General features: G+C 56.5%; 6 protein-coding genes across 6 annotated transcripts; 3 read left to right on the forward strand and 3 right to left on the reverse strand.

The window, feature by feature from the left end:
• Window positions 1-33: 33 nt before the first annotated feature.
• On the forward strand, window positions 34-1,241 carry B0I36DRAFT_48587 (uncharacterized protein). Its single transcript, XM_046162940.1, has 3 exons — window positions 34-182; window positions 250-743; window positions 794-1,241. The coding sequence occupies exons 1-3, from the start codon at window positions 104-106 to the stop codon at window positions 1,046-1,048; spliced, it is 828 nt and encodes a 275-aa protein (XP_046005158.1). The 5' UTR covers window positions 34-103; the 3' UTR covers window positions 1,049-1,241.
• Window positions 1,242-1,772: 531 nt separating this feature from the next.
• B0I36DRAFT_278050 (uncharacterized protein) lies at window positions 1,773-2,927 on the forward strand. Its single transcript, XM_046151431.1, has 2 exons — window positions 1,773-2,138; window positions 2,201-2,927. Exons 1-2 carry the CDS (start codon window positions 1,985-1,987, stop codon window positions 2,536-2,538), a joined length of 492 nt encoding a protein of 163 aa, XP_046005159.1. The 5' UTR covers window positions 1,773-1,984; the 3' UTR covers window positions 2,539-2,927.
• On the forward strand, window positions 2,585-6,384 carry B0I36DRAFT_397640 (CHAT domain-containing protein). The gene is made up of 3 exons (XM_046161587.1): window positions 2,585-3,963; window positions 4,366-4,567; window positions 4,646-6,384. Exons 1-3 carry the CDS (start codon window positions 2,751-2,753, stop codon window positions 6,207-6,209), a joined length of 2,979 nt encoding a protein of 992 aa, XP_046005160.1. The 5' UTR covers window positions 2,585-2,750; the 3' UTR covers window positions 6,210-6,384.
• Window positions 6,385-6,753: 369 nt separating this feature from the next.
• B0I36DRAFT_338382 (uncharacterized protein) lies at window positions 6,754-7,470 on the reverse strand. Its single transcript, XM_046155747.1, has one exon. The coding sequence runs from the start codon at window positions 7,416-7,418 to the stop codon at window positions 6,906-6,908; it is 513 nt and encodes a 170-aa protein (XP_046005161.1). The 5' UTR covers window positions 7,419-7,470; the 3' UTR covers window positions 6,754-6,905.
• Window positions 7,471-9,153: 1,683 nt separating this feature from the next.
• Window positions 9,154-11,415, reverse strand: B0I36DRAFT_48601 (cytochrome P450). The gene is made up of 4 exons (XM_046162941.1): window positions 10,424-11,415; window positions 10,280-10,331; window positions 9,978-10,192; window positions 9,154-9,820 (listed from the first exon to the last, which is right to left on the reverse strand). Exons 1-4 carry the CDS (start codon window positions 11,335-11,337, stop codon window positions 9,322-9,324), a joined length of 1,680 nt encoding a protein of 559 aa, XP_046005162.1. The 5' UTR covers window positions 11,338-11,415; the 3' UTR covers window positions 9,154-9,321.
• Window positions 11,416-12,098: 683 nt separating this feature from the next.
• B0I36DRAFT_378031 (cytochrome P450) lies at window positions 12,099-14,100 on the reverse strand (the record flags this gene model as incomplete). Its single annotated transcript, XM_046160626.1, has 3 exons — window positions 12,099-13,074; window positions 13,228-13,286; window positions 13,369-14,100. The coding sequence occupies 3 exons, from the start codon at window positions 14,098-14,100 to the stop codon at window positions 12,099-12,101; spliced, it is 1,767 nt and encodes a 588-aa protein (XP_046005163.1).
• Between the last annotated feature and the right edge of the window lie 82 nt (window positions 14,101-14,182).

The following is a 14,182-nucleotide window of genomic DNA, read 5'->3' on the forward strand; positions in this document are numbered from 1 at the left end:
CCTGCACTCACTGTTGGTCTTTCTAGTAGCTATTGACAGGGAGTTCGAAACCTCGGCGATTGCCAGGTCTGTCTATTTCGCCTATTCAAGGAAGATCACGGACATGTCTGCGACCTGGGCTAGAGTTCGGAACTGGTTCCTGTTCCACCCACAATCAGAAGTGGACATAGAGCTTGGGAAAGGTAATCGATATGAGCTTTGCCACTCTCGGGATCTCAATGAAGCTTCTAACGATTGATTGTGCGACAGCGCAATCTTTTCCAGATGGCTATCCACAGTATACAGCCCTCCTCGCGACACACAGTCCCTGGATGATTTTCCGCCGCTTTGACAAGGTCGGGGCCCGCATTCTCCTCCTCAAGCAGGATAAGATATCAGTCTTGGAAGAAAAGCTCGAAGATATCGACCAGAACGAGAGATCGCTGTTGTTCTTGGGCAAGTCCAGAAGCGATAGGAATGAGGACAGGAAGGTAATCTTGCAACAGCTCGAAACGGCGATAAATAATTACGACGAGTTTGCTCAGAGCTTCTCTAGAGCCTTGAATCTCCAGGCGGCGAATGCCAGAGACGTCACCAGCTTGCATAACTGGATTGAGGGGACGGGATGCTTATACGAGGCCGAGACCGCTTATCTTTCACACCAGGATGAACTGGTCGCCTTGGCCCCGCAGGCCGACAATACTTTGTTAAAGCTTGAAACCTCTATCGAGGATTTTTTGATACGATGGCGGAGGCCCGCTGGAGTAAGCATACCGTATCCTGCGTAGAATTCGTCCTCGCTGACCGACCACAGAATCCCTACGGCATCGACCTTCGCCCAAATCAAGTGTATATGCATGCCGGCCAGCACATCCATCACTTGGGCAGGATGGCCTTAGTACTGGCAGTTGCGCTTCTAATGATGGGACCAGTAGTTGTTTGCAACTTAGTCAATGCTCAGGCTACTCGTATCGCAATCATTGGGTTTTCGATTGCCACGTACCTCGCCATGATCTCATCATTCACAAAAGCGCGAACTTTGGAACTCACAGTCGCAGCGGCCACGTAAACATGCCTCCCAATCCAGTTGATCGTGCTTGCTAACTCTAGACACAGGTATACAACTGTCCTCGTCGTGTTCGTCTCTGGATCGAGCGGGATTGTGGCATAGGCCTTCTAAGCATCTCGCCTGTTTGTGTCCCTGGTCACTCAACATCAATTCACTCTAGATACGGAGAGAAGGGCAGTATTTGAGAATGATCAAATCATGCGGGTGCAATATATCGGACTCGAAGCCTGTCATACCTGTTCACGCGTGAATCTTGACCAGTGATTACGGCATCGTGGAGTGGACATCTTCGGGCAAATGAACAAATCTCACCTCCGTCAGTACGGGTTTGATCAATCTTACTTCTAATTATTTGCAGGAATTTGGAAAGGACAAGTTTCTCGATTTATTTGTACAGAGGATGTACCAGTGTACCTTGGAAATTATCATGCCTCGAGAGGTCTGCTTGGGAGATGCTGACATCCAACCCGTCCATGCAGGCTCGAGCTGCCCCGAGAGGGGTGTCGCGTCGCTCCACGTTCCACTGCATATGCATTTGAGGACGCAGTGCATACTGTATGAGTCAATCATGCCAAGGACTGCCTTGACCGAACCAATTGCATCTGAGTGCTCAGCCACAATTTCTGGGCGCTGATCATATCTGATCATACGTGGCGGCTGCCTAGCAATCGCTGATCAAGCCTGTAAGTCTACCCACATCGAGCCTAATTCTTATGGAAGATAAGACTCTCTGAAAGTCTAGATTATGCGATCGCGTACTGTCAGGAAATCATTGACGGCGCATTCGACCAGCTGCGAAGCGTGTCGAATTGCAAGGCGAAGGTGGGGCTTCTTAAGGACGTTCCTGGTTGAGAGTCTGCCTGAGAGCTGTTCGCGACAGGGTGCCGGTTGGCAACACGTTACGTCACACTCACTACGGCTTTGGGCCCTGTCACCATGGGCGGAAAACAGGCGACAAGATGGCAAACTTTCAGCAGGACGAAGAGAGAGGAATTCGACATGAAGAGTTCCCAAAGGCCTTACGTCACATTTGAGATCGGTCCTGGTATTCTCGAATCGCTGGTTGTGGAAATCTGGTCTCACGACCAAGGTGTGTTATCCCGGCCCCTCAGGCAATTCCTTCTCATCGACCTGACCATATGAGCACTTTAGGTCATCATGACTGGTACAGACTGAGGCCTCTTATGAGTCCCATGCTCACACTTGGTTCTCACTTGGCTTGGTTGACGAAAACTCTCCGGACTCTCCCTCTGGTGGACTTTATGAGTTCCAGAGGAACGTACGCACATCGAAGACCATGCGGAAGTATACAAACGGATGGACACTCAGCGAAGCCATTGAGGATGACGACGAGAATATTGACCTTCATACCTGGCTTTCACGTCTCAGAGAAGGGTCTATCGTTGGTGTGTATCCCAACGCCAAATACCACGAATCCATCAACATCGTGTGGAAGGTCTCAATACATACCGAGTGTCGAACGCCCGTGACAGAATCTTTGGATAATTCCAATATCGTCCTAGACTCTGGTCAAGGAGACGACGGAAAGAACCTGTCTCGGGGAGGTTTTCATTCCAGTGATCAGAAGGAGCTCGACGACGAGGAACAAAGCCGTATCGCGGACGAAGCGATGCAAGGCACTCCATAATATTCAGAAGGCTGCGAGCAGACCACAGATGACACGCGGTCCTCGATTAGCCAGATGAACGATTGGAGGCAGTGCACCAATCTTGGTGTAACACATGTGCGTCGATATAGCGAGACTAAAGAAACGCCACTTCTTGGTGCTGGGAATCAATGTTTCCGCAGAGCCGTCGACCTCATACCCGAAGGCCACCCCGACCAGGCGGATGTCGCATTCCTCCTTGGTGATGGATATGTGAAGAGGTGGATGTTAACTGAGTTATGTGTCGACCTTCAATCTTCTCTCCACTGGTATTCCCAGGCTTTGGCAAGAACGCCGAAGGACCATAGTGAATACAGCCAGAGGTGTGCAACAGTCGGGTCTAGTTATGCCCACTTGTTCCTCACATCTAGAGAAACCAGCGATCTCGATATGGCAATCGATCACTACCTTGGGGCCACTGGCGCAACCCCCCGACACCATCCGGAGTGGGTTCAACTACATACGTCTCTTGGACAGCTCTACTTTGAGAAGTTCGAACTCACACAATTGCGAGCTGATTCAGAGCTCGCGATTGGTTCCCTTCAGAGAGCCATTGAGGCATCGGCGAGAAACGATCAGGAGCTATACGAAAGATTCAGTGTGCTAGCACAATTGTACAGCAAAAGGCATGAGCTTGCAGGTGATCCAGAGGACAACGAAATCGCCATATCATTGTTTGAGCATATGCTCATGTCAATACCGAACACTCCGGAAGCAAAACTCAACCTTCTGTACAGTGTTGGAAGTGAGTACCTTGCCCGATACGAACGCACTGCAAATGAATCCGACCTTGAGAAAGCCCTGAAACACCTGCAAAGGGCTTTGGATCTTCCCGACGAGATCGCCTCAAGCCAGCCTGGCCTGTTTTTAAGCCTTGGGCGAGTATACATCGCCAAGTTTGACAGATACGGAACATCCGAAGCCTGTGAAAGAGCGATCCAGCATATTCACAAGGCATTAGACATTACGTCAAACGACTTTTGCCAAAGAGTGAACCAACTCTCTTTAGTGGGAAGCATCTACATTACTCGAGCTGAGCGAACAGGACAAACCGATGACTTTGGCCATGCAATACGCTACTACAAACAAGCGCTAGCGAACACGCCCGAGAATGACATTGACAGACCAGGCCGGCTGCTGGCGTTGGGTCTTGCCTTTTGCAGTCGATATGAGCATGCAGATACATTGGATGATCTGAACAGTGGTGTCAGATACTTCCACAAGGCCCTTGACCTCGTCCCAGCCGGCCGTTTTCCGTATATGCGCATAAAGATGGCCCTCGGTTTTGCAAAATTCTCCAGCTACCAACGGACAGGTCTACGATCCGATCTTGATGCTTCCAAGGCGTTCATTTTGGACGCCATAAGCTCCGGAGGGGATTCGACGAACAATCTCGCAAGTGCTTACAACAGCCTGGGGGCAGTATACATCAGAACATACTCCATCACATTAGAACTGCCTGATTTCGAAAAGGCCATCGCCAGCCTTCACAGTGCACTTGAAAAAGTACCAAACGATCATCCACATCGAGCTGTGATTTATAAAAACCTGGGAGCTGCTTTTGCCGCAAAGTTTAACATCACGAACGACTTTGCCGACAATGATGCTCGCATTGAGCATGTCGAAAAGGCGCTGAGGCTCATACCAGCAGGTCAAGACAACAAAGCAACCCTCCTCGGTTCGCTGGGACAAGGTTACAGGGCAAGATCTGTTCAGCGAGTGTCGCAAGCAGATTGGCAGCTGTCCGTCAAGTACTACTGCGAGGCCTTGATACAACACTCATCACCGTTCCGAGATCGGCTACCATCCGCACGAGTCCTGCTTTCGATTTTCGCCGAAGCCAAGGATTGGGAGTCAGCCTACAACAACGCTAGCTCAGCCATGTCTCTACTGTCACTGCTGCCATCGCGCGCTCTCACTAACCCAGACAGACTCCAGCTTTTCAAGTCGACCACCGGAATCCCTACAGACTGTGCTGCTGTCTCTCTATCCGCTGGGATGCCATATTTCACGGCTTTGGAGTTTCTTGAGCAAGGTCGAGGGGTTGTGGCTGGATTCGCCAGTGAGTCTCATGTGGATGTGTCAGATCTCGAGAAGGCGCATCCGCACGAGTACGCAAGATTTATGGGCCTCCAGAAGTACATGAACTCTAATCGGAGCTCTGACTATACTGTACGCATGCTGGCTCCATCGACCGACGTGAAGCAACTCAATCTCGACCGCTACGATGCGTGCCAGCAGTACGACAGATTGATTCACCATATCCGAGGTTTTCCTGGGTTTGAGCGCTTCCTTCTCGCGCCCGCTGAGAAAGACCTCAAGGCTGCGGCACGCTCTGGCCCAATTGTCATTGTCAACATCAGCCAATATCGCTGTGATGCGATCATAGTTCAGACCGACAACATAAGCCTTGTCGAACTACCAGACCTGCGCGCAGAAGACGTCGAGGCCCACGCGAAATCTCTGGAAAGCCCCGACTGCATCAGCAGCGACTTGTGCGAGTGGCTATGGGATTCTCTGGCCGAGCGAGTGCTGGCTGCGCTAGGCCTCACAAAGACGCCAGAACACAGCTGGAGCCGGGTCTGGTGGATTGGCACGGGCCACTTGGCCAAACTGCCAATACACGCAGCAGGATATCATCGCGATGGCTCGGAACGCACAGTGATGGACCGTGTCATTTCTTCCTACGGCTCGTCAATCCGCGCATTGATGAAGAGTCGACAGGCTCGAGCGCCGCGGGACTCACCAGAAGCCAGTCCTCGAGAGGCTGTCCTGGTCGAAATGAGCCGTACCCCAGGGCATCATGACCTCCAGTTCGCGCAGGAAGAAGTCAAAGAGATTGGGAAGCTGTGCCTCAACAATGGATTACACATCAAAGAACCAGCGTCTCGAGGAAAAGAGCTCATGGACTCCTTGGAGCACTGCGAGATCTTTCACTTCGCTGGACATGGCCAGACGGATTCCATAGACCCGTCACGGAGCGGTCTGGTCCTCTCTGACGGAATCCTTTCAATTGGTGCCCTCGTTGAGCGCTTCAAAAGCCGTCGCACGCCGTTCTTGGCTTTCTTGTCTGCCTGTGGAACTGGCCAGACAAAGGGCGAACTGGTGCCAGACGAGTCTCTTCACCTCATCACTGCGTTCCAGGTGATTGGATTCCGACATGTTCTGGGAACTCTCTGGCAAGTGAATGATGGTGCTTGCATAGACGTTGCAACCAGCATTTATCAATGGATGTTTGCACACGGAACGTCGGACGAGTCGATTGCAGGAGGCCTGCATCACGCCATCCGGCGGCTCCGCGGTAAATGGCTACTCGAGAATGACATGAGATCAGCTCGGATCCGCTTTGCAAAACAACAGATCCAGCAAACGACAACACCGCGCCACGAAATGGATGGGTCGACCAACAGACATGTGCGCATTCCAACAGTGATTGATGACGATGATGAGGAAACCAACCTACTCTGGGCTCCATGGGTTCATTACGGTTGCTAATGGTAACACACTCTTAAACATATTGGACAGACGAAGGTATAGCTCAAGCAGGAGGCCGGATGATGTAGAAGTGGGTGCGGTAGTCTTCACCAGTAGCAGCTCTCAGTTTGTTTTTAGTCTAGATCGACAAGGTCATTGCCCATCACGAATCGCAGTACAGGATCTTTGCTCTCCGAAAACGCGGCATGATCTTCTCTCAGAGCTGTTGGTGATGCTTCTGCTGCTCCGCTGTCTGTCGAACTTGGCGCTCGTTAAGCTGGTGCCTTTGCCGATTGCATCTGTTGTCCCTTCTCCACCGTTACTCAGCTGACAGCCTGTTCTCCCACCACGCGCCATGGGCTGGGACAATGCCGCGTGCCGGTGTGGCATCATTGCTGTGCTGCGTGGCAAATCCGGCTACTGCACCGAAGTAGCAGCCGAGAAGGCGCTGCGAGCACTGTTCTACCCAGCAGTGCTCCCACCGAGCCGCTGTCCATTTTGACCGCGACGTCCCTCCACAAAGGCGCGATAAGCTGAAGCATCGAAACTGAGACCGTGTCGTGTTCTCTATGTAGGCTTTGCAATACACGCGGACACCAAGTTGATCCCTCACACTTCCTCCATGATGCTCTGTAGCCGGGGCATCTGACTAGCATCGCGCTGCCGCAGGCGACAACGGTCTTCTCTTATTGCTTCAAGATGATACTCATTATAGGATTAAGCCCGGACGATATTGACAAGGCTTATCTCAAAGGCCGGCGGTAAATCATATTCACGAAACCTCCCACCGGGCGGGTTGAGTGGGAAGTCCAGGTCACGAGCCAACCGTGCGAATGGACATCTTAGGTCGATAGTCTCGCTCCCAGGTGGCATCGTACGACCGACATTACGAATCTGGCCCTCCATATGCCGAGACGATCGCGCACTGCTTCTCGACAAAGCTCGATATCCAGGGTGTGGAACTAGGATCTCGCCATCAGCGACAACACTCGTCTCCTGAGCTTCGCGATTGCCGCTTTCACCCTCCCACAAATATGGCTGAAGTGACGGAATGTCCTGAGGGTCTCCGCCACTGTCGATAATAGCAGCAGCGGTAGAAGCGGCGGTCGAGTGCGTCCAGACGTCCTCAAGCTCCCACCGCGGCCGATGTCGCCACATACACTTGTCGTGGTCGCGTGATTTCCGATCCGTTTTTTCAGCCTCATGGTGGACGGCGGCTTCAGCGTTCATAATCACGTAAAGCTGCGTCACGCCCACGCCTTGCTCTTCGAAGAGCCACCATAGCTTGTCGTCGTGCATAAGCACCCTCAGAAAGTCCACAGGGACGGCGAGCCTGCTGATCGAGTCTTGACAGCCCCTCATACAGAAGCCAAACAGGTCGGGCAGGAAGGGCCGGAGTCCCGGCTCGGCCACGACGAGCTCCCATACGGCGGCTGAGACGAGCATGACGTCTACGTCCGGATCGAAAGGGCGGCAAAATACCATCGGGCGATTGCGTCCATGGACACGGTCTAGGCTGCCATCGTTATCGTCGCGGTTGTTGCCCCCATCGTGCTCTGAACAACGACGGTGGTGAAGACAACATTCGCGCTCCGGCCGGTGCCGCTGCTCAGCACGCTGAAACTCGAGCACGTGGTCCCGCAGAATACCCTCAGCCCCTTCCAGTTGTACCTCGAATGGCGTGCCGTCTTCGTTGGGTGTACCGTGGTCACTGACGAGACTTGCCTCGAGTTGCCTCCACCCATGGTGCTGATCCTGCAGTTTCTTTGTCATCTCTGTCCAGCCGTTGTCGTCAAGGTCGCTATCACTCAGCCGCTGACAGCCTGGTAGCATCTGCCAGGCAGCGTCACAGCCCCGGCAAGCGATGAGGTGGTACTCGTCGTGGCACTGCGCGGGCCTCCGCACGACCCCATGCTGCGCGAGCAACCCCTGGCGCCTCCTACCACCAGCGCTGCCACCACCGCCACCACAAGACTCCGCCAGTACGACATCCCTGGCCCCACGGGAGGTCCACATCAGCCTCCAAACTATACTGCGGCCACCGAGGTGCGCATCGTCCAGCAGATCATGGCGAAACTCGAGCGAAAGATCGCCCTCGAGCTCGTGGTCAGGCCCGTGGAGGTACTCCGGGTCCGAGGGCACGATCCTGCGCGGGACGTACAGGCCCGGCTTATACGCGAAGAGCGCGGGTCGTCTTGTGCTGCGCATCTTTCCTCTGCCGCCCTCGTTCGCCATGTTGCATAACCCTGCGCCGATCGAGCTTTGCGTGCTGCCATGTTCCTCACGGTCAGGGGTTCCGTCATGGAATGCTGCGCTCAGCTCCAGCGAAAGGGCCTCGCGCCAGATCTGCTGGCGAAGCTCGAGGGGCAGGCGAGGGAAGTGCATGAACGAAGCTTGTTCTAACGAGATTCGATGCGCCAACTCCATTTTCGAAAGGATTGAGATCCCTGCTTGCTCTTCCGTATCTAGACGGGTCACTTTCGAGATAAAAACTCGGATGCTTCGCGCCGTTGCAGCCTGTCGTGTCAAGGCGAGGGTCTCTGCGTAGACCCAGAGCCTCTGCCAGCTGCAGGCGGCGCGCGGAGTTATGTATTGGATGGCGCAAGAGGTTCAACTCGGGCTTCCCGGAAGTCTCGTCAATTCTCCCTGCTATCGCTACTGCTATCAAGCGAATCAGAGCATGCTGCCTCTCTGCCGACGTCAGCCCCGCAAGATGGCGCTCTCACCTGCCAAGACGAATCCCTGGCCCGTCAGCACATCAATGCGTCAGCACCCCATATGTGTATATCTAGCGTTCCCGCATTTTGGTTGGCCGTGCTACAACAGGAAGACCAGGACCACCTTCGACGCTCACTTTTATTCTCTGCATCACCTGGCTCAGAGGGCTGGGATAGGAATGTTGTAGCTGCCATCACAGCTACCCAAGATCTTGAGCATCCACTCATGCAAGCAACAAGCAAATGTGTCCGCTCCAGGCCTGATTGGCATCTATTTCATGTTCCCCAAGCGTAAGCTGCCGGGGTGATGGTCTGTATATCAAACACGTACAAGCGGGTGCCCAGTATACTTGAGAGTGCGCTGGTATCCGTGTTAGAGCTTCTCATACACCATATCTATACATCCTACGATGCCATTACTCCTTCTTTTCCCTAGGCCGAATCTTCATCATAACCGGCCCCGCCGGCGTAGCCGTGAACGCCGAGACTTGAAAGAAGTGCTTCCCCAGCATCCGCTCGAGGTCAGCAGCGTGCGCAAACGCCGGCGCCGGCGATTCTTCCTCAGGTTTCGACCCCTCCCCGCCGCCGGCGCCGCGCTCCCCTCTCGTTGACCTGGAAAAGGCAGTCTCGTCACGCTGGAGCTCCATGTCAAACGACCGCGCCAGCACCAGGAGCTGCACCTTCATCTCGTCCATGGCGAGGGCCTGGCCGATGCACGCCCGGGGCCCGCGCTCGAACGGGCGGTACGCGTGGCGGGGCTGCCTGGCGAGGGCCTCCTCGTCGAGGAAGCGGTCCGGCAGGAACCGGGCGGGCTCGGGGAAGTACTCCTCGTTGTAGTGCGCCGCGTGCGAGATGATGCCGGCAATGTGGTCCGGGAGGAGCGGGTATTCTTGATTGTTGATGGTGATGGATTTCCTAGGCAGAAAGTGCCGTGAGCGCGTGTTAGTCCGTGGGATACCACTGCTTTGATTTATCTTTTTCAGGGCTGGAACGCAAATGGCTATTCTAATTTCTGGCACAAGCCCGTAGAGAGAGGGGAAGAGAGAGCATTGGAAAAAGCTGGCCAACGTACAGCTCGGGCGGCGCCTGCCGGACACTAAAGGCGATGGGGAACAGGCGGAGGGTCTCCTGGATGACGGCCGTGGTGTAGGGCAAGCTGTTGAGCAGGCCTGGATCCTTGAGTAGCTTTGCGACCGTCGTATCCAGGTCCTTGCCAAATACACGGTCGTGCTCGGCGCGGAGCTTCTCCAGGATCTCGGGGTGGGCTTGCAGGAGCAGCCAGATGTACTGGGGTGCGATTCCAAATTAGCCACAACTATCTTCGTCTTCCACAGTCTTTTCCGGGCGAGTAGAGGACGGGTGAGATGCACATACAGTGGTTGTGTCTGTCGTGGTGCCATATCCGGCGATGATGAGCCCCGTGATGCTGTTTTGACATGACGCAAGATATCAGCACAACCCCGGCCATAAAAACCATAAAATCCTCGGCGCACCAGGGAAACAACAAGCGGAACTTACTTTGCCACACACATCTCCTCGAGCGCCGCGTCGAGCGGCAGGCCCTGCTGCACCCTCGGCAGCAGCATGCGGTCCAGGAACCGCGACGTCGCGGCCGCCTTGTCGGCCTGCAGCTCCTCGAAGCGAGCGCGCGCCTGCCTGAGCGCCTCGGCGTGGATCTTGCCCACACAGGCCCCGAGCTCGCGCTTGTGACCCCGCCGCTTCCACGGCAGTATCAGCGCGCCCGGGACCTGCGCCCGGGCGTGCAGCTCCACGAGCCGCATGGCCTCCTGGTACAAGTCCTCGCTGAGCCCGTCAGGGCCCAGCGTGACCTGGCTGAGAATCTGGAACGGAAACCGCCCAATGGCATCCTGGAAGCGGATCGCCGCGGCGTCAGGGCCGGAGTGCCGTGCGAGGTCGTCGCGCAGGGCGACAGCCGCAGTCACGAGGGCGGGGAAGTAGGGCTTGATGGCGGTGGGCGTGAGGGAGGGCGCCATCCGCTGGTGCAGATCCTTCCAGAAGGGCCCATTGTTAATCTCGATAAAGGTCGGCCCTGTGATGTCTTTGTAGAAGCTCGGGAGGAAGTCGGGCTGGCCCCAGACGTTGGCAGTAGTCGGGTACGCGACAGCGTCGGCGCCGGTAAGACATATGATGCCGTTCAGGATAGGCCACATGTCGAGGTAGAAGACGTCGGGCAGGCCATAGTCGTGCTTCATCTGCGTGAGGGCCTGCTGGAGGAAGCCGCCCGGGGGCATCCGCGACGTGTAGTCGCCAATCAGCTTCAGATGACCCCAGAGCATCGAGTGCGGCGGGCCCGGCAGGTCGCGGTAGAAGCGGCGCCGGGCGTACACGCGGGAGCCAAGGTACGCGATGGCGGTGGCGGCAGCAACGCCCACGAGGGGTAGGGCCACCGCGGGATCGTCAAACAGGACCATGTTGCTATGTTGTGTCGTGGTCAGGTCCTGGCGGTCGAGTTGTCGCGGAGAATGAACAAGCGTCGGGTCTCTCCAGCGGGACGGCGGCACAGAGTCATTACAATAAAACAAAGATTCGGCCGTGTTCGGCCGGTTAGGCGACACAGCTAGCTAGCTATATTGGGAGGCGGCTGAAGCCCCGTTGAAGTCTGCTGTCCCCACCGGCCTTTAGAGGCAAGGGCTACGCTCAGGGGACGTGGGAAGGGCAGGCTTTGACTGGCTCGACTGGGTACGCGCACGTAGCCTAGTCCCCGGTCTCCAGGCGTCTGGTCGATAGTCCGGGCTCTCTCTGCAGTTCCTATTCGCTCATTTGTGTGCCACTCCACCTGATATTCGTCTTCGGGGTCCTCCCTCGCCCTATCGGTAACCTCGCGCCCCTGGTTGGCCAGGCACCTCCCCCGCAAGCGAAGACCGGGAATGCTAGTGCTGACAACAATGCCGGGCTTCGGGGCCAGCACCGCACGTGCTGCAGGCAACTAGTGCGCGCGCTGCTGACGTCAGGCGCCACTGGACAAGGGGCTATCCAGCCAAAAATTGAGTGTGTTCAGTAACTCCATATTAAGTCCACGTCTGCTTCCTGCGACACCAGCCTTCTGATAAGTTGACTGGACTGGGCATACCTGTCAAGGGCTGCGCCAAGCCCCGGTCACCTTGAGCAACCCCAACAGGCTAACCACTTCTGCCGGTTACTTGCTCGTGGCTTCTCCCTGGGGCATACAAACTCAGCACCTGAACCCCCACTCGACGTCCTCCCAACCGGCCCTCCGCGTCAACCGGATCGGCCCAGCCTGCTTGCCAGGCGCCGGCTTACAGACCGCCTCGCCCATCTTCGAAGTCCCCATCTGGTACTTGCCCTCGTCCAGGCCCTCGACCTCAAACCCCATGACCAGGCTGGCCATGAAGCCCAGGTTCTCCGCAAAGGCAAAGTTCCGGCCGGGACACAGGTGCCTGCCGCCGCCAAACGGGATGTACGCGAGCTTGCGCTGCTTCTCCTGCGCCGGCGACAGCCCTCGCGTCGAGCCGTCCTCGGCGGCCTGGGCCGCGGGCACGAACCGGTCGGGCACGAACTCGTCGGCGTCGGCGCCCCAGATGCTCGGGGAGTAGTGGAGGGACTTGGAGGCCCACATGGCAAAGGTGCCCTGCTTGAGTAGGTACTGCGTGCCGTCGTGGTCGGTGAGGACTGCGTCCTTCATGACGTAGCGGTTGCCCACGCCCTGGTTGGCCAGGCGGATGGACTCGCGGTAGCAGCTGACCATCAAGGGCAGGTCATGCTCCAGCCTGCCAATGTCCAAGACTGCCTTTCTCTTGTAAACCGTATCCTTCTTTCTCTGATGATCCGAGGGAGAGGCCTCGATGAACTCGACCAGCGGCGCGACCTCGGCCCGCAGCTTGGCCACCAGGTCCGGCCGCAGCCAGATGTTGACAAAGAACCAGAACAGCGTGGGGATCGTGTTGGTCGTGGCGACAAAGGGCAGCGCGGCCTCGAGCCGGCTGAGGTCGTCGTTGGTCATGCCGGCCTCGCGCGACCAGTGGGCGCGGATCTTGGTGATGGCGGCCACGTCGTCGGCCTCGTCGCGCCGCTCGCCGTAGAACTTGATCAGGGCCGCCTGCACGATCTCGCGGCTCTGCGTGGCCGTCCGCGCGATGACGCTGGGCAGCACGCCCAGAAAGAGCGGCAGGAGGTTGCCCTCGAACTCCCTGCCGGCGGCTTGTGGTTAGTCTGTGCTGCTGCGAGGGAGGGGGACGTCGCGCGGAGGTGTGTGTGTGTGTGTGTGTGTGTGTGTGTGTGCAACTAGCACTTGGCGGTGGGATGGCGTCAGCGGCTAAAACAGATCGTATAGGGGGACGTACCAGAGGTGATGGCTGAGCTCGGGCTGTTCGCGGAGTGGGTTCTGGTGTCCGTACAAGCCCTACCGACCGTAAGACAATGGTCAGCCAAATGTCTTCGCAAGCATTTGATAGGGGGGTTTGGGAACGACCGTAGCGACTCACCTCTGCTGTGGCCATGGTCATCAACTCTCTCAGCCACATGTACACGTTGTCCACGTTGAGCTCGCCGTCCCCGACTGCATTCAGCTGGTCGGCCACGTAGTTCAGCGCGCTGAGGTTCATCCTCAAGAGATTCTGCCCCATCATGGCGGGCTTGATGGCGGCCATGACCTGTTCGGTGAGGTTGTGGTCCTCGGAGCCGACGTGGCTGCGCAATATGTCGGTGGACTCCTTGGTGGCGCCAAACATGCGCGCGGCGAAACTGATGCTCAGCTCGTCAAAGGTGAGGTTCTTGTGCCGCAGAGCCTGCTGGACGAGCGTCGGGGACCACAGAGCATAGGACTTGCCGCTGAGCATGGGCAAGGTGGCGATGGCCAGTGGTGGCCGTGCCCCTGTGCTGCTGGCCGAAGCGGGCTGGAGCGTTACGAAGAAGTCGACGCCGTTCCGGATCAGGCCGATGATGTGGCCGACGAGCGGGATGGTGGGCTTGAGGAGCGGCGGCTCGCGCGGATCGAGGCGCGGGGTGCTGAGACGGTGGACGAGCAACGCGAGGACGACGGCGATGGCGGAGGCACTCGCGAGGCTCGTGACAAGCAGTTGTCCACCTTCACCGCCAGAGTTGTGAGATGAGTTGTTGATCCCTAGGATGTTGAGAAGCTGGGCCGCGCTGCCCAACAGGCCGCTGACGGCATTGCTGGATGTATTGGCAAGCAGAGACGATGAAGGAGATGCCATCGTGGTGTTGTAGTCAATGAGGCGAACTGAACCTGGCTTGTGATGGAGGAGAGGAGGAGCTGGCAAATAACTCAAGAGAGCA

Source organism: Microdochium trichocladiopsis (genome assembly GCF_020744255.1).
Source record: "Microdochium trichocladiopsis strain MPI-CAGE-CH-0230 chromosome Unknown B0I36scaffold_13, whole genome shotgun sequence".
Lineage (NCBI taxonomy): Eukaryota > Fungi > Ascomycota > Sordariomycetes > Xylariales > Microdochiaceae > Microdochium > Microdochium trichocladiopsis.